This window comes from Sarcophilus harrisii, chromosome 5 (genome assembly GCF_902635505.1).
Source record: "Sarcophilus harrisii chromosome 5, mSarHar1.11, whole genome shotgun sequence".
NCBI classification, from domain to species: domain Eukaryota; kingdom Metazoa; phylum Chordata; class Mammalia; order Dasyuromorphia; family Dasyuridae; genus Sarcophilus; species Sarcophilus harrisii.
The window spans coordinates 190,847,695-190,875,569 of NC_045430.1; the positions used below are offsets into that span (position 1 = coordinate 190,847,695).

The 27,875-nt window shown below is 35.1% G+C and overlaps 1 protein-coding gene across 2 annotated transcripts in view; it reads left to right on the forward strand.

Moving 5' to 3' along the window:
- Positions 1-27,875, forward strand: part of MGAM (maltase-glucoamylase) — a 153,501-nt gene that overhangs the window by 56,770 nt on the left and 68,856 nt on the right. For both annotated transcript variants that reach the window (XM_031939231.1, XM_031939230.1), the window contains exons 22-43: positions 3,524-3,612; positions 5,381-5,430; positions 7,117-7,284; positions 9,433-9,585; positions 9,945-10,145; positions 10,260-10,414; positions 11,573-11,741; positions 11,993-12,089; positions 13,640-13,752; positions 14,235-14,360; positions 14,706-14,834; positions 15,094-15,201; positions 16,120-16,182; positions 17,933-18,067; positions 19,196-19,283; positions 22,140-22,278; positions 24,145-24,278; positions 24,531-24,565; positions 24,656-24,772; positions 25,319-25,467; positions 26,395-26,479; positions 26,818-26,874. In XM_031939231.1, coding sequence (XP_031795091.1) covers positions 3,524-3,612; positions 5,381-5,430; positions 7,117-7,284; positions 9,433-9,585; positions 9,945-10,145; positions 10,260-10,414; positions 11,573-11,741; positions 11,993-12,089; positions 13,640-13,752; positions 14,235-14,360; positions 14,706-14,834; positions 15,094-15,201; positions 16,120-16,182; positions 17,933-18,067; positions 19,196-19,283; positions 22,140-22,278; positions 24,145-24,278; positions 24,531-24,565; positions 24,656-24,772; positions 25,319-25,467; positions 26,395-26,479; positions 26,818-26,874 — 2,560 coding nt within the window. The remainder of the gene's footprint in view (positions 1-3,523; positions 3,613-5,380; positions 5,431-7,116; positions 7,285-9,432; positions 9,586-9,944; positions 10,146-10,259; positions 10,415-11,572; positions 11,742-11,992; positions 12,090-13,639; positions 13,753-14,234; positions 14,361-14,705; positions 14,835-15,093; positions 15,202-16,119; positions 16,183-17,932; positions 18,068-19,195; positions 19,284-22,139; positions 22,279-24,144; positions 24,279-24,530; positions 24,566-24,655; positions 24,773-25,318; positions 25,468-26,394; positions 26,480-26,817; positions 26,875-27,875) is intronic.

Consider the following 27,875-nt stretch of genomic DNA (forward strand, 5'->3'; position numbering starts at 1 on the left):
ATTCTTCTGGAAGTGATCTACAGCATAGAACAGAAGGAGGAAATGCAATACATGTTACATAAATGTTTTAAAAAGTCTTTAGAGGCAATATCCTGAAAATCCTCAAGGTGGAAGTATTACTCCATGGAAACTACTTTTTCCTCTGTTGGATGAACCTGCAGGAAGGTATCATCTCTCCCCCTGTCCCCCCCAACCTTGAAAATGAGGAAAATAACTATTTTTACGAGTTACTTTCCTTTCCAACTTTAGTTTGAAAAAAAGAATAAGAATATTTTTATAATAGACATTAACAAGTCTACTTATTTACTTTACAGAATTATTTTCTTTTTCTCCTAAAGAATATCAGCAAATGAATTTGTTATTAATTCTCTGTGGTTTTCCATTACTATTAGTGCCCTAGATTGGGATCCCTACCATTTCCCCCAATCACATGACACTCTTGTGGTTTGTGGGATCCTCAGATGCTTATTTATCTTGGATAAGTATGGCATTACAGGCTGATAAGCATTTATGGCTGCCAAGAGCTATGATTTAGTTAAACATATCTACCAAATATGATTGATTATATGAGCTTTTCAATTTTTGCATTGTCTGTCTGAGGGGTTCGAAAACTGCAGAGCAATAATATTTTGGTGGAGATTTATGGGATCTATGTTCTTAAGCTTGAAATAGTAAGGAATAATTTGCACGAAGAGCTAGGAAACAGCCTGAGATTTTAAAATCACAATGCTGTATAGGCAAAATGGTTACATTAAACAATAACAGTATAAACAAATAGGGATGTATTCATAGACACATATGTGTATATATCATTACATATATATAAATGGTAGATTATAAATACAGTTTTCTTCTGTTGGGACTAAAAATAAAACCTTTCTGTATCTAGGAACATATAGAAATAGTGGGAACAGGTGAGCAGAAGAATCTTGTAGAATATCACATATACTACATGTGACTACCTCAATAAATCACATGGAAGCTTCTGTGTTCTTTTAAAAAAAGTCGTTTACATGTTGCTAACATGAAGTGTAAGGTTAACAGTTAGTAGAGGAGGGATGCTTTACAGTTAATTTAGAATAACCTTTACAGACACATTTATGATCCAGAATCATCACAGAACAGTGAAGTTATTGGGGGGGGGGGGAGTTGTTTTCTTAATTTGTTATGCATCTTTTGTTCTCTGAGTGATTTAAGTAAGGCAGAGCTTTAAAAAGCTGTCACCCTCATTCTCCTCTTCATTGCCATCAAATCCAATGGCAAGACAAAAGTCTGGTTTACTAAGAAAACTGAGAACGACTACTGAGTCAGCAAGAAGTCTTACAAATGAGAATTGAAGGACTGTTATATTACTCTTCTGACTGAGTTGATCTATTTATATCTGTTGTGAGTTTAAATGGTCTTCTGACTAGAACAGGAAAGAACACTTGAAAAAGAACTTTCCATACATATTTTAGCTTACTGAAGAGGGTAAAAGGTTCTTTGAGAAGATGGGAGGAGGGAAAGGGGGTTTCTTCAGGGAAGAAGTCAAAAGGAAAATCATTTTATGGAGAAAAGTAATTATTAAGAAGTGGGTAGATTGAAAACGTGAGAATGAAGAATACCAAGGAGAATTTTTGTGCCTTGGAACTCTATACCTATAAAGATTTTTTGAAAGGCTAATTCCCAACATGCTGAAGGAGTAGCAGTATTCTCATGATCCAGGGAACTCCATAGTTTGCCCCATAGGTACTAATAAAAAGGAGAAATCCTGTTATTATTCCCTAAAAGAAGAAATAGACAAATCCTGTTACTATTCAACAAAGAAAGAGATATCAGTGGTTTCTGGGATGCATAAGATAAATATAAACTTAACAAAGCAAATCTGATAAATCTCTTTTTGAGTTTAATTCTAAGAGCCAAGAAACTTTGGAATCCTTCACTAAACAATCGATATAATTTATCCTGATACATATAGAAATGAGCGACTTAGTGAGAACTACTTTGGATTATCTTTCAAGAAACTTTGTTTTGGATAAGAAGTTGAAGGATTTGGAGAGTGGTTTTCTTATCTCTATTTACTAATCACCATAACTTTTTTTTAAATTTTTTTTTATTTTTTATTTAATAGCCTTTTATTTACAGGATATATACATGGGTAACTTTACAGCATTAACAATTGCCAAACCTCTTGTTCCAATTTTTCACCTCTTACCCCACCCCCACCCCCTCCCCTAGATGGCAGGATGACTAGTAGATGTTAAATATATTAAAATATAAATTAGATACACAATAAGTGTATACTTATTATAATAAGTGTATACTGACCAAAACGTCATTTTGCTGTAGAAAAAGAATCAGACTCTGAAATATTGTACAATTAGCTTGTGAAGGAAATCAAAAATGCAGGTGTGCATAAATATAGGGATTGGGAATTCAATGTAATGGTTTTTAGTCATCTCCCAGAGTTCTTTTTCTGGGCATAGCTAGTTCAGTTCATTACTGCTCCATTAGAAATGATTTGGTTGATCTCGGTGCTGAGGAGGGCCTGATCCATCAGAACTGGTCATCATATAGTCTAATCACCATAACTTGGAAGAATTAAAAAAGATATGGGAAATAAATGAATGGTTCAGGAGATAATACAAAGAATTGTTTTTGAAATATAGCAAGGGATGGGCATCAAATTTTCTGATCTTTGTGGATATTCCAGAATATGGCTTCTACAACTTTATCAAAATTAGTAAAATATTCATTCATATCCTCTCTGTGACTTTTTCTTCTCCCTTTGAAATTCTAAATGTACCAATATTGGCTTAGGGATCACAACCTAATTAGAGGAAAAATAAAATTTGATTTCTTATTTCAAAATAAACCATGCATGTACACACATCTAATGGATTTTTTATTACCTGATAATCAATTTTTATTCATAACACCAATTTGGGTAACTGGATGAATTGCAGTGGGAGGATTTTGCTATTTTCTATGTCAAGGAAGGTTACAATTCGATAGCTGTAGGAGGTACACTGGTATGAAAACTAATTTTGGAGTAAGAAGATAGAGGTTGAAATCTCACTTATCCTGTTTACTTGGGTGATCATTGCAATTCACTTAATGTTTCAGAGCCACAGTTTTCTCATTTATAAAATCAGTGGGTTGAATTAGGTAACCCATTAGGTTCCTCCTAGATTTAGAACTTTTTGATTTGAGTTTTACTTATAGTAGTTCTTTAAGGTGGGTAGTACAAATACAATTCCTACTTTGCAGCTGAGGAACTGTCAGAAAGAAGTTTAGGGACTTGTGTAAAGTCAAACAGCAAGTGTCAGATCCAGGATTGGAAATAAGTACTTCTGACTTCAAATCCAATCCTCTTTCCACCATATTACAATAGAAAGCAGATTGCCTGATGCAAACAACTTTTTTCACTTGTGGAGAAAAATTTCTGATGGAATTGTTCCCAGAAAACATCCCGAACTTTATTAGAACATGATCTTTAGTCCTTCAACTTGATCTTGTTTTTTTTTTTTTTTTTTTTAAACAGCCGAAAGAATCCTCTTGGTCTCATCATTGCCCTTGATGACAATAATGAAGCTAAAGGAGAACTTTTTTGGGACGATGGAGAAACTAAAGGTAAGCACTTCCTTGGGTTGTAATGTATCCATAGCCCAAGGTGTGTCACTCTAAACACACAATCTTGTTCTATAAATCCTGTTACCCTCCTATGGTTATTAAACTGGGGTGAGGATCTTTTCCATCAAAAATCTTAAAGAGCACTTAGCTCTTTAAGAAAATTAATATTCACCATTTAAGAATGAATGGTTTATGTTGTGTGAATGGGATTCCTCGGGGAAGAAGGTGAAAAATTAAAATTAGTTCTACTGTGTAATTTTATATTATAATTGATTTATATCTGCTTATGTCCCTTATCTATGTCCTTTAGTTAAGTTCAGGAATTTAGCTTTCTTCTCTGAGCTAGTGTAAAGGTCAGTCTGATCATAAGTCACTATAATTAAATGACAAGGATTATATCTTCTATATCATTAGGTTCTTGGGTAAATACCAAGACATCTGGTATCATCCTTTAAGTCCTGAAGCTAACTTTAAGAGATTGTCCCTGAACTGTCCTTGCACAATTACCTCCCTGATAAACCTTTCTAGACACCAAGGAGTCTGGTAACTCATATCCACTAATAAGATTTCTAATAGATAGATGGTTCCCATAAATCAAATGGAGCTCCTTAATGACAAAGGGAAAAGGTCACTAATTCTTGAGTACTCACGTACCTTGATGTAGCCAATCATGTTGTCTCTATTCCTGTGATACTACTTTGTGACCAAGTTGCATTGCCTCCTCCACTTACCCCACTCTGTTTTCTTGTAGTTATTTAAACTATAGGAAGGTTAGTAAACCCTACCTTGTGGGTTTTTGGTCATTGAGGGAGGCCATTGACCTATTTATTGGTTACTGTTAGTCTAACTTATACATTTATCATGCTCAGAACATTGTCTTTCTGTTTACTTTAAATTTCAAAAGTTATAATGGAGAAGAAATTTCTCAGTAGGGATTAAAGGAAATCCTTCAATCCCTTTCACATTTTCCCACTTGCCAATAGTTTTCATTCAATAATTCACAGATAATGTGTGGAAATAGCTGCAAAATTTCCTCCCAAATTAGTAGTAGATAAGTCCCCCCAAATTCCTTTAATCTTATCAGAGAGTGCTTGACCAGTGAAGGGATTGGAAGAAAAAGATGACTAGTCATGGAGTGAAAGAGAATTGTCAAGAGTATATGAGAAAGATCCCCAGTATGTTGGGTAGGCCTCCTGTTGTAGACTCATAGGAGAACATAGACAAGAACTTCAAGGGTAGGTAGGCATGGATGGATTGAAATATGTATTATTGGAGGGAGTACCCACATGAATTTTACCAAAGATGTACCCAAACTTGTTCATGGCCAAATATTGCTGATAGTATGAGTACCTTTGTTCAGTAAAAATATATATGTGTGCTGAGTGCACACATAATTTGATAAATATGAGTGAATTAACATAGCGTTATATGTCCCTGAAATATTTAGTGTTGGGATTGATGCACCAAATATTTTCATTCTAGATTAAACTCTTTTTGGGTACCTCCAAAGGGGAAACTTGAGAGGGACTTTTTTTGTTTAACCTTTTAAACCGAGGGTGGTAAGGGCAGGGAATCTTTGGAGAGAATGACAATGGTCCGAAGTTCTATACTTAGTAGCTTAAATGTCTAGAGCTTGGGGTTTTAAGAACAATAAATTTCCCTTCCCTTCTATGTTTTTCTAAGTCTCATCATAAATTGATAAAACTCTGTCTATAATTCAAAATTTCTACTATGTTCAGAATCTTACTATTATTTATTTCCCTTTCAGGTACTATAACTAGTGGTGCCTACATCTTGCATGAGTTTTTGTACACCCAAGTGAGTGGCTTAAAAAATGGTTCCATGACACTGTGTGTGTGTGTGTGTGTGTGTGTGTGTGTGTGTACATGAGCATGTGTGCATAGATACATGTGTCTTCTTATACCTATATTGTTGTACATGTACTTACTAATGGTCAACATTCAGATATAAAATATCTATTATATATGTCATTATTACATATTACTATTAATATGTACACATATACAATAATATAATTCGGAAAGAGACTGTAGAGAACAGGGATCTTTTTTTTCTTTCTATTCTTTCTATTTCTTTCTTAACATTTTTTCTTTTCTTTTTTTGATTTTATTTTAAGGTCCAGAACTTTGTCTCCCTTCCCTTTCCCCATTTCCCACCCCAGAAAAAGCTATTATTTGGCACAGATTTATAAATATATATAAAATCATACTATATGTACCAGTTCTTTGTCTGGAGGTGCATAACTTCTCCCTTCATAGGTCCTTTATAGCCGATTTGAGTATTATAGTATTCAGAATAATTTGGTTGTTCACAATTATTCTTTGAACAATATTGTTGTTACTATATACAATGTTCTTTTGGTTTTGCTCCCTTTTCATTATTTCATGCAAGTCTTTCCATATTTATCTAAAATCAATCAGCCCATCATTTTTTACAGTAAATAATATTCTATCACAATCATACTACATCTTGTTCATCCATTCCCCAATTGATGGGCATCTCTTAAATTTCTAGTTCTTTATCACCACAAAGAGAGTTGCTATAAATATTTTATAACATTGAAGTTCTTTTTCTTATTCTCTGATCATATTGGGTACTGCTCAGTTATAGTGGTATTGCTGGGTCAAAGGATAGACATGATTTTATAACTCATTGGGCATAATTTCAGATTGCTCTTCAAAATGTTTGTATCAGTTCCACCAACAGTACATGAATGCCCTGAATTTTTCATATCCCCTCAACATTCCCCTCAACATTTGTCATTTCCTCATTCTTCTATTGTAGACAGTGTGATAGCTGTGAGATGATATTAATTTGAATTTGTCTGATAAACATGATAGAGAGTATTTTTATATGACTTTATATAGTTTTGATTTCTTAATTCAAAACTCTATCTGCTCATATTCTTTGACCATTTATTAGATCAGGGATTCTTAATTTTTTTTGTATGTCAATGCCTTTTTTGGCAGTCTGGTGAAGTCTATCAATCAGCTTATCAGAATAATTTTACATACACGTAACAAAATTTATAAGATTACAAAAGAAACCAATTATATTGAAATACAGTTATCAAATTATTTTTTAAAAATTAATGGACCTCAGGAGTATTTGATCCAAAATAATTTTTAATGTTAGAAAATACATTATAAATGTTGACACCAGATATACTCTTCTAAATGTAAATTTCTTAAGAGCAGGTCCCTATCTTGTTTATTTTTGTGTTTTCTCCAATTCCTAGCAAAAGGAAAGGCATTAAATAAATAAGGGATTGATGAATGAGTAGATTGGAATGGGATGAAGGAATGAATAAATGAATTTGCTTTGCTTTGGATAATATTGAGAAAGTTGACATTTCTTGAATATACTTTGAGACAGTAGATGTATTTTGGGTGGCAACAAGGAAAAGCCATTCTGAGGTATAATTAAATTACTTGAGGATCAGCATGTATAATAATTTCTCTTTTTGGGGGGGATCTCTTCTAGAACCGTTTAGATGTGAAGATTTTGCATAATTCATACAATGATATTTATAACTTAACATTTAACGAGATTAAAATCCTTGGGACAAAAGAACCTATTAATATCATTGTGAAGAAGAATAATGTCCTCATTGCATCTTCTCCTAATGTTACTTATATTGAAGAATACCAGGTAAAGTACCGATTTTTTGATCTGGGGTCCAGTTCCTGAAATTGCTCAAACTGGTGATATTTCAGTTTGCCAAGCAAATGTGGAACTCTGAAATCAACTGGGGAAGGGATGGCTTTGATCATGGAAAAGAATAAAAGTACAGTAACTAGTACCAGGAAGAGATAGAAATGTTAAAGAATTAGAAGGAATATTAGTTTAAAGTATTTAATTCACAGCTCTCTAGACTATAAATTGTAGAGATGTCAAATTGTATTGGAATGTTTTTATCTGGAAGTTCCCTATATCAATGAAATCACAAATCCAGTTTCTTTCTCAACCTATGTAGTCTATTAACAGTTAGCTTAATTCCTCCTTTTCCAACTCATCTCTACCCTTAAGGATGACCATGCAAATTGGTACAGTTTTAGGAGTGATTGTAGGGCCTGTAGCAGAGCTTCCAGAAGAATATGGTCTGCAATATAAATGAAAAGTACTATCAAAGGTCTGAAGAGAAGATTACATTAAGGGCTAAACTGAAAGGTGATGGCTTTGTAACTAAGCTTTGACATCATTTAGTCTCACCACCATTTTATAAGTTAAGAACCTGAAGCTCATAAAAGTTAAGTGGTTTGTCAAAGGTAGTTAATAGAATTTGATCTCTGGTCCATTAAGTTCAAGTCCACTTTGTTCTATGTTCCTTGCATAAGAAACATTTTTGAAGAGAATGAGGAAAAAAAGATTGAGTAGGTAAAGTAAAATAAATAGGCAAGTCATTTAAGCTCTCTGACCTTCAATTTCCTCTTCTGTAAAGTGAGAGGTAAAACTAATTATATGGAAGTCTACATTAAATTCTAGGATTGAAGTTGATTCAGTAAGGCAATGGAATCAATAAAAAAGTTTTCAAACAAGAATTTAATATTATAAAAAACAATAATTTTGAAAGACTGGGTTTCTATAGAGTATGGGATGAGAGATCTGTAGTTAGAGAAGATGAGATAGGTTATTATAATCAACTATTAAATGGGATTTGTAATAGGATAGTGAAAATGGGAAGTAAGGAATAATTCCAAGAGAAATTTTGGGAAAAGAATTACTGGCTGGGAACTGATTAGTGCAGAGAAAAGTAAGGAGACAAAGAAGACACTTTTTGATTTAGGAACCATGAAAATTATAATGAAAAAATTAGAGAAGATACTTTCTTCTGAAAAGAAGAGGTTAATTTACCTTTTTTAAAAAGTTGTTTTTAATACATCAAATTTTAGATGACTTTGAGGCATAAAAATGATGTTAGTAAGTTGATAAAATAAACTTAAAGAGGAGATATAGCTCAGGATTGTAAGTTTAGATTTGAAAGTCCCTAGTGCAGAAATATTTGAAAACGAGTTAGAGGAGAAGATAGAGCTCAGACGTGTAAATATAGATTTGAAATTCATTAACATAGAAACATTTGGAATAAGTTAGAAGGAAAAATAGAGCTCAGAACTATTTGAATATCAATAGTGTAGAAATATTTGAAAAAATGAGAATATATTAATTCTCCAATGTGGAAAGCATAAAAAAAGAGAAAATTAAGGACTAAATCTTGAGTAAAAAATTGCATCACAGAAACAGGAAGATGAAAAGAATACATTAAAGGGAATTGAAGGGAAATTGAAGAAGGACCAATGAATGTAGCATTTGAAAAGAGAAGTTTGAATTTGAAGAAGGATAAAACCAAAATAGTGCTTCCTATTGAATTCTAATCCATACTCTTTATTACTACTTAGCTCTAAATGCTGACATGAAGTCAATGAAATTTTAGAACTGAGAAGAATGTGACTAGAAGGAGAGCACCTTTGAGAGTTGCTACAAATTGATGATAACAGATACCTTTTCTCATTTATAAATCCCTAATTATTTCCTTTCACTTAGTTCATGGCTATAAACTTTGAACTAAATTTGTTGAAAGATAACAAAGTATCTTTCTGTGTAATCCTTCCTATGAAGTCTTCACAGTCAGGTCCTAATTGAATTTTTAGATTTTATTCTATTTTTTATGGTAACTATTTTGGGTTTTGAGGGACTTTTAGAAGGATCTCATTACAGAAAGGGATGAAAGAGGAAAAAACCTTGACAATGGCATTGATTATTAAGGTGACATTCTTGGTCATTGTCCTGATTTCTCTATAGGTTGCTATTATCTCAGGGCTTGAACTTTCCTTGGGAGAAGAATACACTGTGGAATTGAGTTTCAGTTTCAGAGATGTGGACAAAATAGACTGTTATCCCGAGGACCAAGCAGTCTCTGAAGAAAACTGCACAGCTCGTGGCTGTGTCTGGGAGGTAATGAACATCATCATGATCATCATCATCATCATAGTAATAATGATGATGATGATGATGATGATAATAATGAATGACAAAGAATTCTCAATGAAATGATATTACAATGATCCTAAGGTCAGATTTACTAACTACTTGTCCCTGGACATTAATGAGGACTCAGAAAAAAGAAGAAATTGCTACAGTTTATGCTTAGTTTGCATTTGGTTTGGGGCTGTGAGTATCTTAGTAAATCTTTTTGTAATAGAAAGACACAAATTTTCTTTGTTGTCAGATGATAATTGTGGAAAAATGAATAAGCAGCCAAATTTCATTCTGTATAAGTATTCATCCTTATCTATCCTTGGCCTTATTTTCAGTTACCCAGTTCTCCAGGAGTTCCTAGCTGCTATATCATCAATTTCCTATATTCAGTCAGTAACATTCAATCCAACCCAATGGGGATTACTGCTGATATCTTCTTAAATTCAGCTTTGTATGCTTCCAATTTGCCTTCTACTCCTGTGAATCCTCTCCGCTTAGATGTCACCTACCATAAGAATGATATGCTGCAGTTTAAGGTAAATTTCTTATTCGTGTTTTGTGAATCAGATCCATGACTCTGGGATTTAGGATTCAATGACTTTTGATCAACAGTTTTTCCTTTGAGTTAGAACAATGTTTTCTGTCTCTAGATCTATGATGCTAATAGCAAAAGATATGAGGTCCCAGTGCCACTCAACATCCCTAGATCTCCCTCTAGTACCCCTGACAATCGGCTCTATGAAGTTTTCATAAAGAGCAATCCTTTTGGAATTGAGATCCGACGCCGGAGCACTGGCACAGTAATGTGAGTAGAACCAGTTTGGTATGAAATTGAAGGATAGTTGATTTCTACCTCCTAAAAAAATTAATTTTTACTGAGATGAGCTTGAATGCCAGTTCTTGTACTTATTACATATATGATATTACTAGCCCAGAAAAGTCATGAAGCCTTTCTGAAGTTCTGTTTCATCAGTGTTAAGCTGGAAAATATAACTAGCTTTACCTTCTTCATGAAAAAATTTAGAGATCTCTTTAATTGAGTTATTATGAATACATTGTCCTAATGTGATAGTCTGGGTTCAGATTATTGAAGATAGATAGAGTATTTATTAAGTGTTTACTATATATTAGACACTGTGCTACGTACTGGACTACAAATATAAACAAAACAAATATAGCGAAGACAGTGTATAAAGGGGTGTACTGGAAAATGAAGGAGTTAAGAGGACTTGAGTGTAACTTGGAATGGTGCTAGAAAGGTAAGGCATTAGCCCACTTATCAGAATTGAGGGGTTTTAGTGTGGACATCAGATTACTTGTGGTAAGGAGTTGGAAGTGATGGTCCAAGTAGAGCAGATGTGGTGTGAGAGAGATTAGAGGTATCAGAAGATTTAGAGGGATCTATTCTCATAAGATCTTTTAAAGTCTGTCCCTAGGGACATCCTTTAAGTCAGTCTGAGAATATTAGGAGAAAAATGGATGATGATATATGTAACATTGGCATTTCTAAGTTATAGAATTGCCTTTTATTTAAAAAATGTCAATTCTATTTTTAAAATATTTGGTTTTCCTTGGTTACATGTAAAAGTTTTTTAAACATTTGGTTTTAAAATTTTGAATTCCAGATTCTCTCCCTTTCTCCTCTGCTCCCCTTCCCTCATTGAGAAGTACCATATCAGGTTGTGCAAAGAAATTATAGATCCCTCCCCCCCCAAAAGAATTAATCTCAAGAGAAAAAAGAAAGTTAAAAACATATTCTTCATTCTGTATTCAGACACAATCAGTTCTTTCTCTGGATATGGATAGCATTTTTCACCATATGTCCTTGTTTTGTATTATTATATTGTTGAGAATAACAAAATCATTCACACCAAATCAATTCTATTTTAAAGAAGGGAATTTTAAAGAAGGGAATAATGGTAGAATGTCTTACTCAGAATAAACATCTACTTTTGTGTTTCAGTTGGGATTCTAAGATCCCTGGTTTTACCTTTAATGACATGTTCCTGCGCATCTCTACTCGCCTCCCATCCCATTACATCTATGGTTTTGGGGAAACGGAGCACACGACCTTCCGAAGAAATCTGACCTGGCACACATGGGGCATGTTTTCTCGAGACCAGCCCCCTGGGGTAAGGATGGAATAGTTTGGAGATCTCTCTGTCTATCTCTATTCATATTAGTTCTTATGGGGCCCTCCTGGCTTCATTCATCTGAACTTACCCAAGCCTGTTGAGTTCAGCTCTGACATAGAGGGAACCAACTCTTTCATTCTATGGTGCTAACACTTAACCACTTCCAAGAGGGAATCTGGATCCAACATTGAATTCATTTTAAAGATAAAATGTCTTTAAAGATCTTTTTTCTTCTTCTATTGCCCTAGTACAAGAAGAATTCCTATGGTGTGCACCCTTATTATATGGCTCTGGAGGAGGATGGCAATGCACATGGGGTGCTCCTGCTCAACAGCAATGCCATGGGTAAGAAGGGAGGTTCCCCATTGGCTCTTCTGGGCCATATGGTTCTGGGAAAAATCATAAAGGGAAAGTCCCAGCAGGTTTCCGATTCCATTAAATTTGAAAAACATTATTTGAGCTTTTTCCTATGTGTACAGTTTTGAGGGAGATGTAAGGTTAAAGACAATGAGGTGAATTCAATGGGTAGAAACTGAACCTAGAGTCAGGAAGATGTGAGTTCAAATTTGGTAAATAGTTACAAGCTATGTGACCCTGGACAAATCACTTCACCCTATTTGTCTCAGTTTCCTCATCTGTAAATTGAGCTAGGAAAGGAAATATCAAATCCATACAGTATCTTTGTAAGAAAGCCCATGGAGCCATGAAAGTTGAATATCACTGAAAATGACTAATATCAACAACAAAGATAAAGACATATTCCCTTCCTTCACACTGCTTTCAGTCTATGGGAGATTTTATAAATAAACATATCAAATATATACATAAAATGTGCATATTTTATATATATATATATACACACACACATGCATATAAGCTAATACATAAGTAAAACAATTGTTTTTGTAATTATATAGTCATATATAATTATATGGAAAAAACATACTATGTTTATATATGCATAACTTTTACAAAGAAAAGAATGATTCTGTCTAAAAGAAGCATGAACAAAGTGCTTTTGAGAATTTGGAGAAATCACTTTTGATCTTTATGGGATAAAGAGATGGGAAGTACAGAGGGTAGATTCAAAAAAGAATTGAAATCTTTGAAGAATAGGTAGTATTTCAAAAGGAAAAAGTAATGGGGAATAGCAGAAATAGGAAATAAAATTAGCAAAGGCAAGAAGGTGGGAAAGTATTAAAACATGTTCAGAGAATTACAAAGAATCCAGTTTGGGTGGATTGTAGTGTTTATGAGGAGGAATAATATGAGGTATGTTTGAAAAGGTATATTAGAGTCAGATTGTGAAAGTTGAATGCCAGACTGAGATGCTTAGTTAGGCAGTGGGTAGTGGCATTTTAAGGACTGTGTATTGGCAAAATTAAGCAGATTTTGTATTGGAAGTGGGATGAAACCAGAATTAACAGTATATTACAACAGTCAAGGTAAAAAGCACTTATAAAGGAAGGGAAGGTGCTAAGTAAAGTTATAAAGGATGTCACACTTGGAATCAGAAAGATTTTTTTTTTTAACTGCATATGAGGCCTGAGGGGAAGCAGTTCTTCTAGGCAATTTTGAAGCCTGAAACTGGCTTTCAGGCCTTAGTGACAGATAAAGTATTGTTAAAAGTTAGAGTAATTAGGTAAATGGGGATGAAAGAGTAGCAGTGATACAAAGCAAAGATATTGCATCTAATGTTTAGAGAGGTAGATTTCAGCTTTACATAAAAAAATTAGTTATTAAAATTGTCAAAAGGGAGAACAAGCTGCCAGAGAAATCTCCACCACTGGAAATATTAAAGTGGAATTTGGATGACCATCTTCACGTGATATTGATAGGAAACTTGCTTAGATAGGACCTGGAGAAGAATACATTCATTCTTTCTCTCTTTCCAGATGTGACTTTCCAGCCCACCCCGGCACTGACATACCGCACCACTGGGGGCATTCTGGACTTCTACATGGTTTTGGGACCAACCCCAGATCTTGTCACTCAGCAGTACACCAAGGTAGGAAGTCATGTAAACTATTTACAGTTACTAAACAAGTATGAATTTAGTTTTGTGAAAGGCACAATGATTTATGTCATTTGTTTGAGAGGCCTCCATCTTTCTTGAATCTTGGATCATAGTGTCAGAGATAAAGAAAATTTGGAAGCAATTCCTTGCCTCTGCAAGATGACAGGGACATTGACAGAGAATGTATATGCCTAAAGCACTAGAAAATATAGAGATGGCAGTGATTTCCCAGGAATCCTGAAAAAGATGCCCACATGAAACAATTCCTTTTAGAGATTTACATTGTACTTTCCGCTTATAGTACTACAGAACTATCATTCTATAGTCTTGCAGAGATCCTGGATTATATTGCCACTAGGCAGACAAAACTATGAAAGAAAATTTTGTTTGTCCTCTGTTTGATTCAAATGCATTTCTTCTCCCCAAGAAATACTATTTGATTGAACTATTTTCTTCTGTTCTTACTTTTCCAGTTGGTTGGGCGACCAGTGATGACACCTTATTGGGCCTTAGGGTTCCAGCTTTGTCGCTATGGCTACCAGAATGATACTGAAATTGCTGAACTTTATGATGCTATGGTGGCAGCCCAGATCCCTTATGTACGACTCTTCCTTTTATTGTCTTTTTTATTGCAATATTTGCTTAGTATAATAATGGCACAGATGACTCAATGTTTTCTTTTACATTTTGGAAAGTTATGTTATTTTTCTGCTAGTTTGATTCACTCACTGTTTTTGCTTCCAATTAATTAACATTGTTTTGAATAATCTGAATGTATGCTAAGTGATAGCAGTGAGAGACCATGCAGGAATTTTGGGGGAGGCCAGAGTGCAATTAAAGTCATTATGGATAAGAATATACAACATGCATCTGGCCTAATTGAGAATTAAGCATGTCATGTCTTTAAAGTGACACTTGGCCTCCTTCCTTTTTATTTCCTTCAGGATGTGCAGTATGCAGATATTGATTACATGGAACGGCAACTGGACTTCACTCTCAGCTCCAAGTTTTCTGGCTTTCCCAATCTGATCAATAGAATAAAAGCAGCCGGGATGCGAGTCATCCTTATTCTGGTTTGTGGCTGGGTTTGGGGAAGTCATGATAATTGTGCTGTGATATGTTTATCACTATGTTGTAGTTAAGAAACTGAACAGAAGAGAAATATATTTCTCAAAATTCATAGCAGCTCTGAAGATTGGTGTGAAGCTCTCAGATGTTGTTAATGTCTCTTTTTTTCTCTTATGAGAGATTGCTATTATCCTTATCCATGAGTACTTTTGTCTCTATTATCTATTTTCATTTCCCCAAGTAATCATTCTCTTTTGATTCCAGGACCCAGCCATTTCTGGTAATGAGACAATTTATCCTGCATTCTCTCGTGGACTTCAGGATAATGTGTTCATCAAATGGCCAGATGACAGTGACATTGTTTGGGGAAAGGTAGAGTTTGAGAATAGACACTCTGATTCTATAGATGCAACCATAAAGGAATATTAATATCTTTATGCCAAATATAATCAAATCCAACAAGCATCAATTAAGCTTCTAATAAGTAATTGTGCTAGCTGTTGGGAATACAATGATGAAAGTAAAATATCCCCTCTCTTCAGAGAAACTATATTCTTTGGGGTTGGGGTAGAGAATAGATTGTTTAAATGGATTAGCATAACATAATATTTCAGGAAGGGGGAGAGAGCAATAATTATTAAGGAATCGGGAAAGACCTCATATAGGAGATTTCATATAACTTGAGTTTCAAAGAAGCTAAGAATTCTCAAAGTTTGAGTTACAAGATAGGAGGTAGAGTTTGCTCCAGGCATGAAGCAAATGTTAAGCAAATCTTAGCAGAATATAGATTGTGCAGATATTTGCAGTAAGTCTGGAAAAATAGACTAGGGCAAGATTATTAAATGTCATTAAATGTTTAAGATTATTAAATGTTTTTAATCTAAAAATGTTTTAAAAACCAAAAGAAATTTACATTTTTATTCAAGAAGTACCAGGGTGGAATAGAAGAAAAAAATGGCAACTAGAAGCTAGTAGTCCAGCTAGGAGACTGTCATAATAGGCTAGATGGAAGGTGATGGTGAAGAAGAGGTGAAAATGTATGTGTGTGCGTGTGCATGTGTGTGCGTGTGCATGTGTGTGCGTGTGCATGTGTGTGTGTCTTTGGGGGGGGGCAGTATTAGACAATTTCTTCCAGTAAGATTGAGTCCATAGTTTCCTTTTTTCCACCCTACACTCACATAAAATGTGCCATTTATGTACTCACACACCTAAGATATATTCTTTCTTGACAAATACCAGGCTAAGGTATTTTTAACACTTTTTTTTCCTTTCCTTTTTCTTTTTCTAAAGGTCTGGCCAGATTTGCCCAATATTACTATCAACGCATCTCTTGATTGGGACACCCAAGTGGAGGTAAAATATTTCTTTTACTTTGGGATGTAGTAGTTATGGGGAACTCTAGGAAGAGGAACTTTAGAAAAAGAAGGGTTCAGAAAATAGAACTAAAACTAAGGCAAAACTTTTGAAGGAAGAGAGATTACAACTCTAAATAGTCATTGACTGACTCCCTACTCAGTTAAAATATCTTATGGGTTCAGTCTAGTCTTCTCCTTCCAGACAGGCTTGGAAAGATATAATCTAACTCCAGTATTTCATCCCTGTATTTCTATCTTCCTTTCCTGATTGATTTTGTATTCTTACCTTGAGATACATTCCACTTCCCTTCAGCCTATCATCTCAAAGACTATTCCCCATTCTTTAAATGTCTTTCCTTTTCTAGGAAACTCTAATAATCTTTAGCTTCATTCAAGGTTCAGCTCAGATGCCACTTCTTTTACTGAGCCTTTTCAGAGATGCCTTAAATTATCTTGAATTTGCTTCTTTACATATCTCTCCAGATAAAAGGTAAGCCCATTAAAGACACAGGCTATTTTTTTTTTTTGCTTTTACTTTTGCATCTCTACCATCTAGCATAGGTTGAATCAACAAATATTAATCACATAGTATTTAGTTAAATTGTATTAACATACTTGACCATGGTAGAGAAAGTCCTGAATTTGGAATCAGAAAGACCTTAGTCCTGATCTTACCTCTGACACTTGCCTGCTATATGATTATTGGAAAACAACTTTACATTGATGAACCTCGGTTTCCTCATCAGTAAAATGTAGGCAATAAGTGGTATCTACTTTATAAGAGCATTTTAAGGTCATATATACAAATACTTTCTATGTAGTGGTAGATTTATTAGTACTCTGAATCATAAAAATATAAGCACACATTCATATATCATAGATAAATGTCCATAGTTCATTAAACCAGATTTAATTCAACAAACATTAAATTACTTGCATGTGTAAAGCACTGTTCAGGGCTCTGGATAAAAAAGAAAAAATGAAATAACTGTTTACATAGGACTTAACATTCTTTTGAGAGAGATATAGTATTATAGAGGTCATCCTATGTTTTCCTTTTCCCAGTGATTAATGATAACAGTCAGAAGGTTCTAAAGGAGCTATAGTATTCTTACCTCAGTATCTATCTGGAATTGCAAATACAACTTCCTAAGAGAGCTTTGTTATCAGGTATTGTCTTGCTAGTCAGTCAACTGCTGTTTGGAAAATGGCTCAACAGATATAGAATAATTATACATATATATATAACATATATATGCATATATATACTATTGTTATAATTATATAATATGTATATAATATTATACACAATTATATATAATATAATTAAATAAATATATAAAATTATAATTATATAGAGAATGAGAATTAACTTGGACATATTGAGATGGAGAATGGGGATTGGCACTGATGAAGATGGGAAAGAGAGTCTATAAAATGTAGTTTCCAAAGAGTGAAGGAATGGCAAACTAACACTACTTCTTTGGAGGAAGGAAAGCACATGTTTTTGTGGAAGGAAGCAAAGTCAAGCTCTGGAAAGCATGAAAGCTCTGGAAAGATTCTGTAAAAGAAATATCATCTGAGCTGAAGCTTGAATGAAATTAAGGATTATAACAGTTTGCTGAAAAAGGAAAAATGGTCTAAAATCAGAACATTGCAAATACAGAGGTTATCTGTTCTTGCTGCAAAATAAATTCTTGTCATTGACTTGACTACATCTATCCTGGGGTTGCATTTTATCTTTGCAGCTATACAGAGCTCATGTTGCCTTCCCAGACTTTTTCCGTAATTCAACAACCATATGGTGGAAGCGTGAATTACAAGAACTCCACACCAATCCTCAGGAGCCACAGAAGAGTCTGAAGTTTGATGGAATGTGGATTGTAAGTATGTGTGCCTGAGTAAGTGTGCATACACACACACACACACACACACACACACACATATATATAGACACATATACTGTAAGATGGCATGTGATTGTGCATTACCATGTATGTGTGTAATTGATATACAGGGACTAAAGAAACAGGAAAGTTCAAAAAAAATTAACAGAATTTATTTAATCAATCATTTTGGTTTTGGGGGATGTCCTATCTTTCCCAGGGTGAAAATGCAGCAGTATCTCATGGACATTATTCTAATGGAAATTTTGACCTGTTGTTTGTGACCTGGTTGGTCCATTCCTCCTCAAGCAGCTTCTACTTCTGGGAGAAAAAGTGTTGGAGGATGACCAAATTTAGTGTAGATACCCATACAGTTTTAACTCTATCGTAACTTATATTTTCTGAATTTGATGGATCCATCAGCCATATCAATATTATAGTCTTGCACTATCCTGCCAAGCAATAATTCTAATTATAGCCCATCAATAACTCCCATTAAATTCTATGGCTTGAAATCTGTCTTATGCACTTACAGGCCCAAGAGCTTTAGTCTTGCTTTTACTGGAACAAACTCAATTATTCCTGTGACTGAATTTGATTGGCCTGTATGACTTGGAAGAAAGTATAGCCCAATCCTTCTAAATGATTTCTATTAGCGTATTAATTAACCTTCTTGCATCATTAGTGCCCTCACATGGTGAATGGTTAAGAATGACAATTTCTTCACTATTCCTTGAGGTGACAGGGTATGATTAACACATACACACTTATAAGGAGGCAGCAAGGTAGCATAGTGGACAGAGAGCTAGGCTTGGAGTCGGGATGACTTAACTTCACATCTGACCTTAGATATTTAGTCTCTATGTAACAATTGGCAAGCTACTTGTCTTCTCAGCCTTAATTTCCAGATTTGTAAAGTGGACAAAATTATACTTACTTCACAGAGTTGTGAGGATTACATGAAATATCACATTTAAAACTCTAAAACTTCAAATACTATATAAATACTATTCTTATACTGCATATTTGTATATATATGTAATATAAAACTATGATTATGTTACCAGTGTATGTGTACATAAATATATAGATACATAAAAACATAATATTGTTTTATATTTTTAGGACATGAATGAACCATCCAGCTTTGTGAATGGAGCAGTTCCTCCAGGCTGCAGGAATACCACGCTCAATCATCCTCCTTATATGCCCTGTACGTACATTTTACTTTCTGTTTAGAAGAATGGATTAGCTAGAAGAAGAATTAGCTAGACTAATGCTGAAGAGACTCAGGACCATGATCTGCTTTCATTCATCAGTAGCAACCTAGTCATAGGCATGATCATTTGTGTGGGGATAAGTACATTTAGTCAATAATTGAAGGTCAAGTCTACAAAAAGGGGGTTTGGGAAGAAATGTTCAGCTCCATTGGGCAGATCTTGATTTTTATTGAAGCAAAAGCTTTATTTAATTTTGAAAGTATAGTGAAGGCCTGAAAGGGATTCCCAGTGGTCCAATTTTGCTCTCAAACCTCAATGAACTTTAGCCTGATACAGTCTGTTGGCCACAGTGGCTTGATGTTTTTCTCAGATGCGAAAAGAAATATATTTGAATAATTTCAGACTGGAAATTCCCTAGAAATAGTTTTGTCCATCTTTTATGATGGTGAGGGTGACATTTTAATTTTACCTTCAAATTCAATCTAACTCAATTATTTTTTATTTGTATTTGTATGGGTGTAGAGGAAGGGAAACTGAAAGCAAGGAGACCAATTGTCTGTGTCAATGACCTTGAAGTGAGAATACTTATCTTCCATCTCAAACTATTTTTTTGGTAACTATATATCCACTGTTGACACTAAATAAGATTTCAAAATAATGAATCTTATAAAAAAAAAAAAAAGTCCAGAACAGAGCATTGTTTAAATGTTCCTGAGGAACAGAATAATTAGTAATCTATCTAACACATATAGTGAATTTATCTGTTTTATCATGAGTCAAATCATTGAAAGTTAAATCCTTGATAATTATCTAGGCTTATAGTCAAAAGGAAGGCTGAAAGAGGAGATTGCTAAGACAGAAAATGACTTGGTGTCTGGTTTCCAACCCCATTACTTTTCCAAAACTGTTATTTCAAATTTCTATTTTTGGGGTCTAATGCACTGGCCTTTCCTCATTCTTTATTCTTCTTTGTAGCATTGCCACTGCTGATACCTCTTATTTCCTGATATTCTGTCTTTGGCTTCTGTAGTACAAATCTCTTGGATCTCCTCTCTCATCTTCCTCTTCTTGTTTTAGTGTTTTTCTTAACATGTTCTTCGTCAAAGGCTCTGTCTGGATGTGATCCATTTGCCTTTCTCTCTATATATATATCTCAGAATAAGTAGAGACTTAAGGGTTACTCTAGTCCCATTTCTTGCTTTACATCTTTGGCCCAAAAGTTAACTTAACAAAACAGTATGTCAAATCAAGGTTCAAATCACTAAGCCTTTCTACCATTACCACTGAGTCTTTCTACCATAACATGCTATTTCCTTTGAAAATCTCATCCAGTCCCATTGATTCCAACTTATATATTTAAAAGAAGAGTTTCCAGATTTATATTTTTAGTGCTGCCTTTTCCTCCCTGAGTTTTATACTTGAATCCTAAATTGCCTACCAGACATTTTCATATAGATGCTCCACTGGTACCTCAAGCTCTATATCTATAAGTAGATTCATTATTTTTGTCTCTCTATATGCTATACCTGACTTTTCTGTCTGTGTCAGTGTTTTCCAAATTTACACATTCTTTAAACTTTTTATTTCCTTATGTACCACATATCTAAATTATATCCATTCTCTTCCTAAATAGTGAATTCAGAATCTTTACATAAGAAGGAATCTTAAAATCTGTCTGATATAGGGCTAGAGTACTGAAATTGTAGTCAAGAAACCTAGATTTGGATCCCTGGTTCCACTACTTATCCATATGACCATGACTCTAAAGTTTCTTTGCTGGAATGCACGGGAGCCACCTGCCAGTGGCTGCTGGAGATCCAACCCAGAATGGATCTCCTCTTGTGAGAGGATGATACAAGGAGACTGAGAGGCTGTTGCTGTTCTCTGACCTCTCTGACTGAGAAGCTGTTGCATTGTTTGACCTCCCTCTTCTTCCCTTGGCCTCCAATTTATTTCATTCCCAGTCCACAACACCTGTGTCAGCAACGACTGCTTTGCAATTCCTTCAGATATTATGATCCACAGCTGTGGAGGCTCTTGGAGAACTGACCTGTCCCTTAACATTTCTTTATTAATTAAAATGCTAATCACATACTGAGAATCCCCAATATCTTGAAACTGAACTGAAACTTTTGAGCACCCCATGTTTGTACTTATTATACCATATGATTGATGTGAGATTCAAATGAATGTAATATTATAGGGAAAGGGGTAAGAAGGCACAGTGGTTTGTATCTGTGTATAAAATGTAAGGAAAATCCAACAGAAACTTTCTTTCTGCATGCAAATTGTCGAGATATTTGTAGCTTTTAGTCGTCTCCCAGGGAGAACTGATGAATGATTTACTCAGTGTGGAACATTCTATAAACCAAAATATCTATTGTTGTTCTAACAATTACAACTACCACTACTACAATTCAGTCACTAACTTTTTTCTTACCATGTCTATTAAAAAAAGATTATAGATTGATGGCTCTGCCTCTAGACTGTCTCTTTTAATTGATCTCATGCACCCACAGCTTAATTTTTCTATTAACAGGTATGAGAATTTCATCCTATGTAATAGTGGAAAGAATACTATATTTGGAGTGAGAATACTTGAATTCAAATCCCAGCCCTGCTATTTAATAGTTTTTCTAATCTTGTAGTTACCATTTAACTCTATGGGCCTTATTTTTTCATCTGTAATACAAAGAGAACATCTTCTAGGTCTGACCTGCTTTTCTATCCCCAACTCATTCTCTATCCTCTCTCATCCCTTCACCTCCAGCCACCTCCTTTAGCACCACCAGATGTAAAACATTTGTCACTGTCTGCATGTTCTCACATCATTGAATATCTTTCCTCAGATCTAGAGTCAAGAGACAGAGGCCTGAGCAGCAAGACTCTGTGCATGGAAAGTCAGCAGATCCTGCCTGATGGAAGCCCAGTGAGACACTATGATGTGCACAATCTCTATGGCTGGTCCCAGACTAAGCCAACATATGAGTGAGTCCCTGTCTCCCTTTCTCATAAATGAAGTTTCCAAGAGAAAGAGGAATGACTAGTCCTTTAAAAACAACCAGTTCCCAACAAAGACTCTGCTCTTTTTTTCCTTTTCCAACAGACTTTCCCAGGAATAAATATATTACTATTTTATTTTCTAAACATCTGTTTATAAAAATAAATCAATACTAGTGAATAAGTTAATGATCTGAATTATACACTTTTCTCCCTAGAAATATACATTCTTAAATTTATGTTCCCCAGACTAAATAAGAATGAGTGATTCAGGACTGTGTATATTTTTTAATATACATGCACGTGTAAGAGCTTGAAACTGTCTGTTCTCAATACCCCAAAAAGCTAGTACTTCACTTTTCTATTATCTGCAACCAAAATTTAATTTTTCATGGTTTTGATAAATCATTTAAATTAATCCTCTGTGTGTGTGTGTGGTTATTTAAAGGGGCAGTGTGACTTGTAGCTAGATTTACAGGTCAAAACCAGAAAGATCCAGGTCTGAATCCTCTCTCTGATACATCTGAGCAAGTCACTTAATAAGTCAGGGCATCTCTCTAAGGCTAAAAGCTGTAGACAGCATTCCAACCTGTATCAGTGGAGATGGATTCTTTAGGTCACAGAATTCCAATCTATAGCAAAATCTATAGCAAAAGTTACTTGGAGTTCTGAATATGATCAGGGATATCTGAAATCAAGGATTTTTAGGAACACCTGTGGTCCCCAACAGGTCAGGGACTCATGTGCTTGAGGAATAGCTGCTTTTATAAGCTTTGTGGAAGTACCAAAAACAGAATAATAAAGCAATACAACAATTTCATGACTGATCAATTCTAGAAGCAGGGAAATCTTATGGTTGATTAAGGGAAATGGCCTTCAACTGCCAAAGTTTAGTCATCAGGACTTCATAAATCATTAGCCATAGGTCCCCACATAAAGGCTCTTAAGTGTAGGACATTTCAGCAAGAGTTTTCCAAAGGTCTTAAGACCCTGGCAACAACATCTCAGGCTCTTTCACATGGCATAATACTCTAGTGTTAGACTGTTAGTATTCTAGAATCCAAGGAAGCTGTGGTTTTGAAGCAAAGTTCACTAGAGAGAGGGCAGCCGTGATCCACAGGGGCAGAGAAGTGCATGAACTTTATTACAAGCACTAGACTTGGAGTGGGGAGAAAGGTACTGCAGCATTTACATTCTCATTATATTAATTGTATGAATCTAGCTAGTAACAAATACAATTAATATAATCATTAATAGATGGTGGATTGATCAATCATACCTTTTATCCTAACAGCATTAGTTGGCATAATTACCTCAAGTTTAATCTTATTTTGTTTCTTTGACTAAGATTATCACTGATACCCATCAAATTGCTATGAACTGAGTAATTGCTGATTGAATTGAGTAGGAGTGTCAAAATTATTCCTACATTTCTTCATCAGAAAAGTGTCTATATGAGTGGAAAGTATAGTTCTTTTTCATATTTTTATCTCTTTATGATTAGGATATACATATTGATTAGAATTGTTCCAAGTGACACAGCATTAGGGCAGTGAATCTATTCAAAAGTTAAATCAAAATATGCTCCTCTTCTCCCACACATTCTCATATAAACTCAATGAAATCATGTTTCTTACCCAATATTTTTATCTAATTCATCTCCTAGTGCTGGTTCCTTCCTGCACCAAGTACAGATTGCAGTTATGCTCCCACTTTCCCACTTTGTTCTCATGGTCATTGACTGAGAATGGTCCTCCTCAGTTCTTGGGCTTTACTCAGAGCTTCCTGACTGGGAAAGAGGTCCTTGGCCCTCTGCATTTAGGTTGTGATTTCTTGTTTTTCTTCCCTGATCAGAGGTGTGCAGGAGGCTACTGGACAGAGAGGAATTGTGGTCACTCGCTCCACCTTCCCTTCTTCAGGACGCTGGGCAGGACATTGGCTGGGGGACAACACTGCAGCATGGGACCAGCTCCATAAATCCATCATTGGTAAGTGCAGGACTTGTCCTGAAGGCTTCCCTTGGAGGGGAAAGGAATCTAGCCCAGGTGGTCAGTAAGCTGATAATTACTTAGGATTCTTGAAGAGAATCAGAGAGGAGCCAGGTCACTGATTATTTCACTGTATCACTCTGTGTGTATTATGGGACTTGTTGAGCTATTTAAGTCAAGGAACAGGGTAGATCAGGGCCTGTTTAGTCTACCAACTTGCCTCATCCATCATTGCTGTGGTTCTCATTGCAGGTATGATGGAATTCAGCCTCTTTGGAATATCCTATGTAAGTCTCTCTCAGGTCACTTCATCATTGTTAAGATTGGTTCAGAAACTCACAGCATTCTCATTCTGGGTTTCCTTTTTTTGTTCTCAGACTGGAGCCGATATCTGTGGCTTCTTTGGAGATGCTGAATATGAGATGTGTGCTCGCTGGATGCAACTGGGAGCCTTTTACCCTTTCTCTAGGAACCACAATACCATTGGGACCAGAGTAAGATACCAGCTTGTTCCCCAGGCCTGCCCTGGTACCTGTTGCAATTCTTTCCCCTTAAGTGAATGGATCCCCTCTTTTCTGGAAACCACCTCATTAGTCATCAGTCCTTCACTTTACAAGACTGTGTAACCTACATTCTGGTAGAGCTTCCTAGAACATTGCCCTTCTACCATAAACTTCCCAAAAAAAATGACTTTAAAGAGCAGATCTCTTTTGACTGACCTCTGGGCACTTTTCACAGTTCTGTCAGGAGGTCAGGGTGCTGATTGCCGCAAAACAAATAGATCTGTGCTGCCCATGGTATATTTTTGTATCAGATCTCTGCCTATTTTCAGGGTCCCTAAGGTGTAGCAAAGCAAGGAAAGAAGAATCAGAAGGTCTTTTGTAGCCAAAGTCTATGGGGATTTAGGAGCTATGAAGCAAAGTATAATTGTCTTTCTAGATTCCCTGTGGAGTAGAGAGTGGTTCTCTAGGTATCTGGCCTGTTTCCCAATGAAGTAAGGTAAAACATTTGGTATAAGTACTTCTGCATTCTATATTTAGAGACAAGACCCTGTGGCTTGGAATTCCACCTTTGAGGCTCTTTCAAGAAAAGTCCTTCAGACAAGATACACCCTATTGCCTTATCTCTATACCCTGATGCACAAGGCCCATGTAGAAGGCAGCACTGTCGTCCGGCCCCTTCTTCATGAGTAAGTGTCCACTCTGTGTCTTGGGGTCCTGTGTGGGATTCCATTTAGAATTGCAATAGGAAGCTCTTTAATGTGTTACTTTCCTTCTTATGATGGTAGGACCTTGAGAACAGGTTCTGTCTTGTTATTCTATTTCTTTCCCCATTGTCTTGTATCTAGTGAGCACTTAATGTTTTTTTTTTTTTTTTTTCAGTCATTCAGTCAAAAAATGAAGTGTGTTACTAATGTCTAGAGGTAGTATATGGAATCAAGCATGAACCTTGGAGACATATCTGTTTGTTGTTTATCTCAGCTTTGACAGTAGCTTGTGACCATGAACAAACCATTTATTTTCTCTGGGACTCAGTTTTCTCGTCTATAAAGTGGGAAGTAGTAAGGACCGTGGGCTTTGCTATAAATTCTGTAAATCTTAAAGACTATATAAGTATCTGTTTTGGGGTATAATTTTTACTCTTTTAAAAGATGGAAATTACCTAGGAGGACTTGAGAAGCCAAAAGTCTTTCCTTTTTGGTTTCATGACTTAGGAAATCTTTTTTTTTTCTTTTTAAAGCAGCAATTTGTTTTTCCTTTTTATGACTGGAATGGGCTAAAATTAGTTTTCATTTTTTGAACATCTACATAATAAATAGTAGGAGAAAGCCCAGGAGCTAGGAAATGAGGCAAATAAAGCAAAGTCAACTTGATATTTCAAATGACTATGATTAATATCCTTTTTTGTGCCTGATTGAACTAGACCTGGGAGAAGGCCTCAAAGAGAGCAGAAGTTCAGCTTTTCTTGTGTGGAGCTTACGACCCCTGGGAATTTGTCAGAATCATGCAGTTAGGTTGATTTCTGAGGTTTCTTTGAGCTCTAACTTCAATGATCCAATGTCCTGAGAGAATATTGCTCATACCATTGAGTTGTGACACTATGCTTCTGTGCTCAGATTTCTGGAAGACAAAGAAACGTGGGACATATACCATCAATTCTTGTGGGGGCCAGCCTTCCTAGTCAGTCCTGTACTGACACCTGTGAGTATATGGATCCTCCTGAGCCTATATAAGCTCCAAACTGAGAATCAATATTTGAATAGTAGAAATGGTTCTGATTGTATTGATTCTGAATTGTCCTACAGCTTTAAATCACTCAATGCTTCGATTTTCATATTTTTAAATTGAATGTTAGACTATTTATATTTAAGTTATGGGGTCATTGGAAGGCAATCACAAAATGATAAATCCATAGGATATTTGATTTTGAATACTCTTAAATATAGCAATTAAAAAATCATGTTAATCCCTCTTGGAGATTTTAATCAATTTTTCCATGTACTTATTCCACTAAAAAAAAATCATCCAATTTATTATAGAATTCCCGGAATCTCACTGCCTACTTCCCTAAAGCCAGCTGGTATGATTATTACACGGTAAGTATCTTTCATGGGGCATAGGATAGTATGTTTCCTCTGTTCAAACTGGTATATAACTTCTAGAAAGGGAAATGATTTTGGAGGCTAAGATATCTCATGCTGGAATATTGTCAGGATGTGTGTAATGTTTGCCCCATACTGCTCTTACATAGTTGATCCTCTAATACTTTATCATTAGTACTCTTTCAAGTTTTACTGATCTTATGTTTTGGTGGCTGGGACTCGGCAGCAATTTTTAAAGCACTTTGTAAATTATCTTAAAAATATATATGTCTAAAAAAAAAATCAGTGCAGTGATTATATTCCACTGGAGAAGAGGAACTCTATGAAATGGTCAGAGCATTTTTGCTTATATAGCCTAGAAGTCTTAGGTTAGTTTTAAATTGGTGCTTCTTTCCTGAATGTAATCAACTTTCAACCTATTGCTTAATAAATGATCTTTGAATTATTTGAGCTTATCTCAATTCCTTATCTATAATAGGAGGAAATGAAAACAAAGAGATTTTAAAGTATCTCTCAGTCATCCCATACTGAGAATACCATCAGACTCCAAAAGTATCTTCATCAGTGCCTTAATTTAAAATTAAATCTTATTTTAATTTAATTAGTTTAAAAGTTCTCTAATGCTCTTTCACATTTCCCTGAAGACTAAGTTTCCATAACCAAGCCAGTGGAGGAATAATTTAATTTTTCTTAATTTCCACTTCCCCAATGTACTTGATAACCCTGACTTTTCTGTGAGCAAAGAGAGTTAAGTAAGCAGCGACTTTCCTGCTTATTCTAGGTATGTAGTCTTTACAAGCTTTTCTCAAAGTTACTTTATCAAAAGAAGAATTCCAATATCTTTCATCTCCTGTGTATCTTTTATCCTTCCTGAGAATTAATTATTTTCTGTAGGTAAAACCCTCTAATGCTTTCTGAGGTTGACCACATGGAAGTCTGGAAAAGAGTCCCTAAGGAATAGTTTAAGGGTAGTCATAGTTTGAGATAGTGAGATA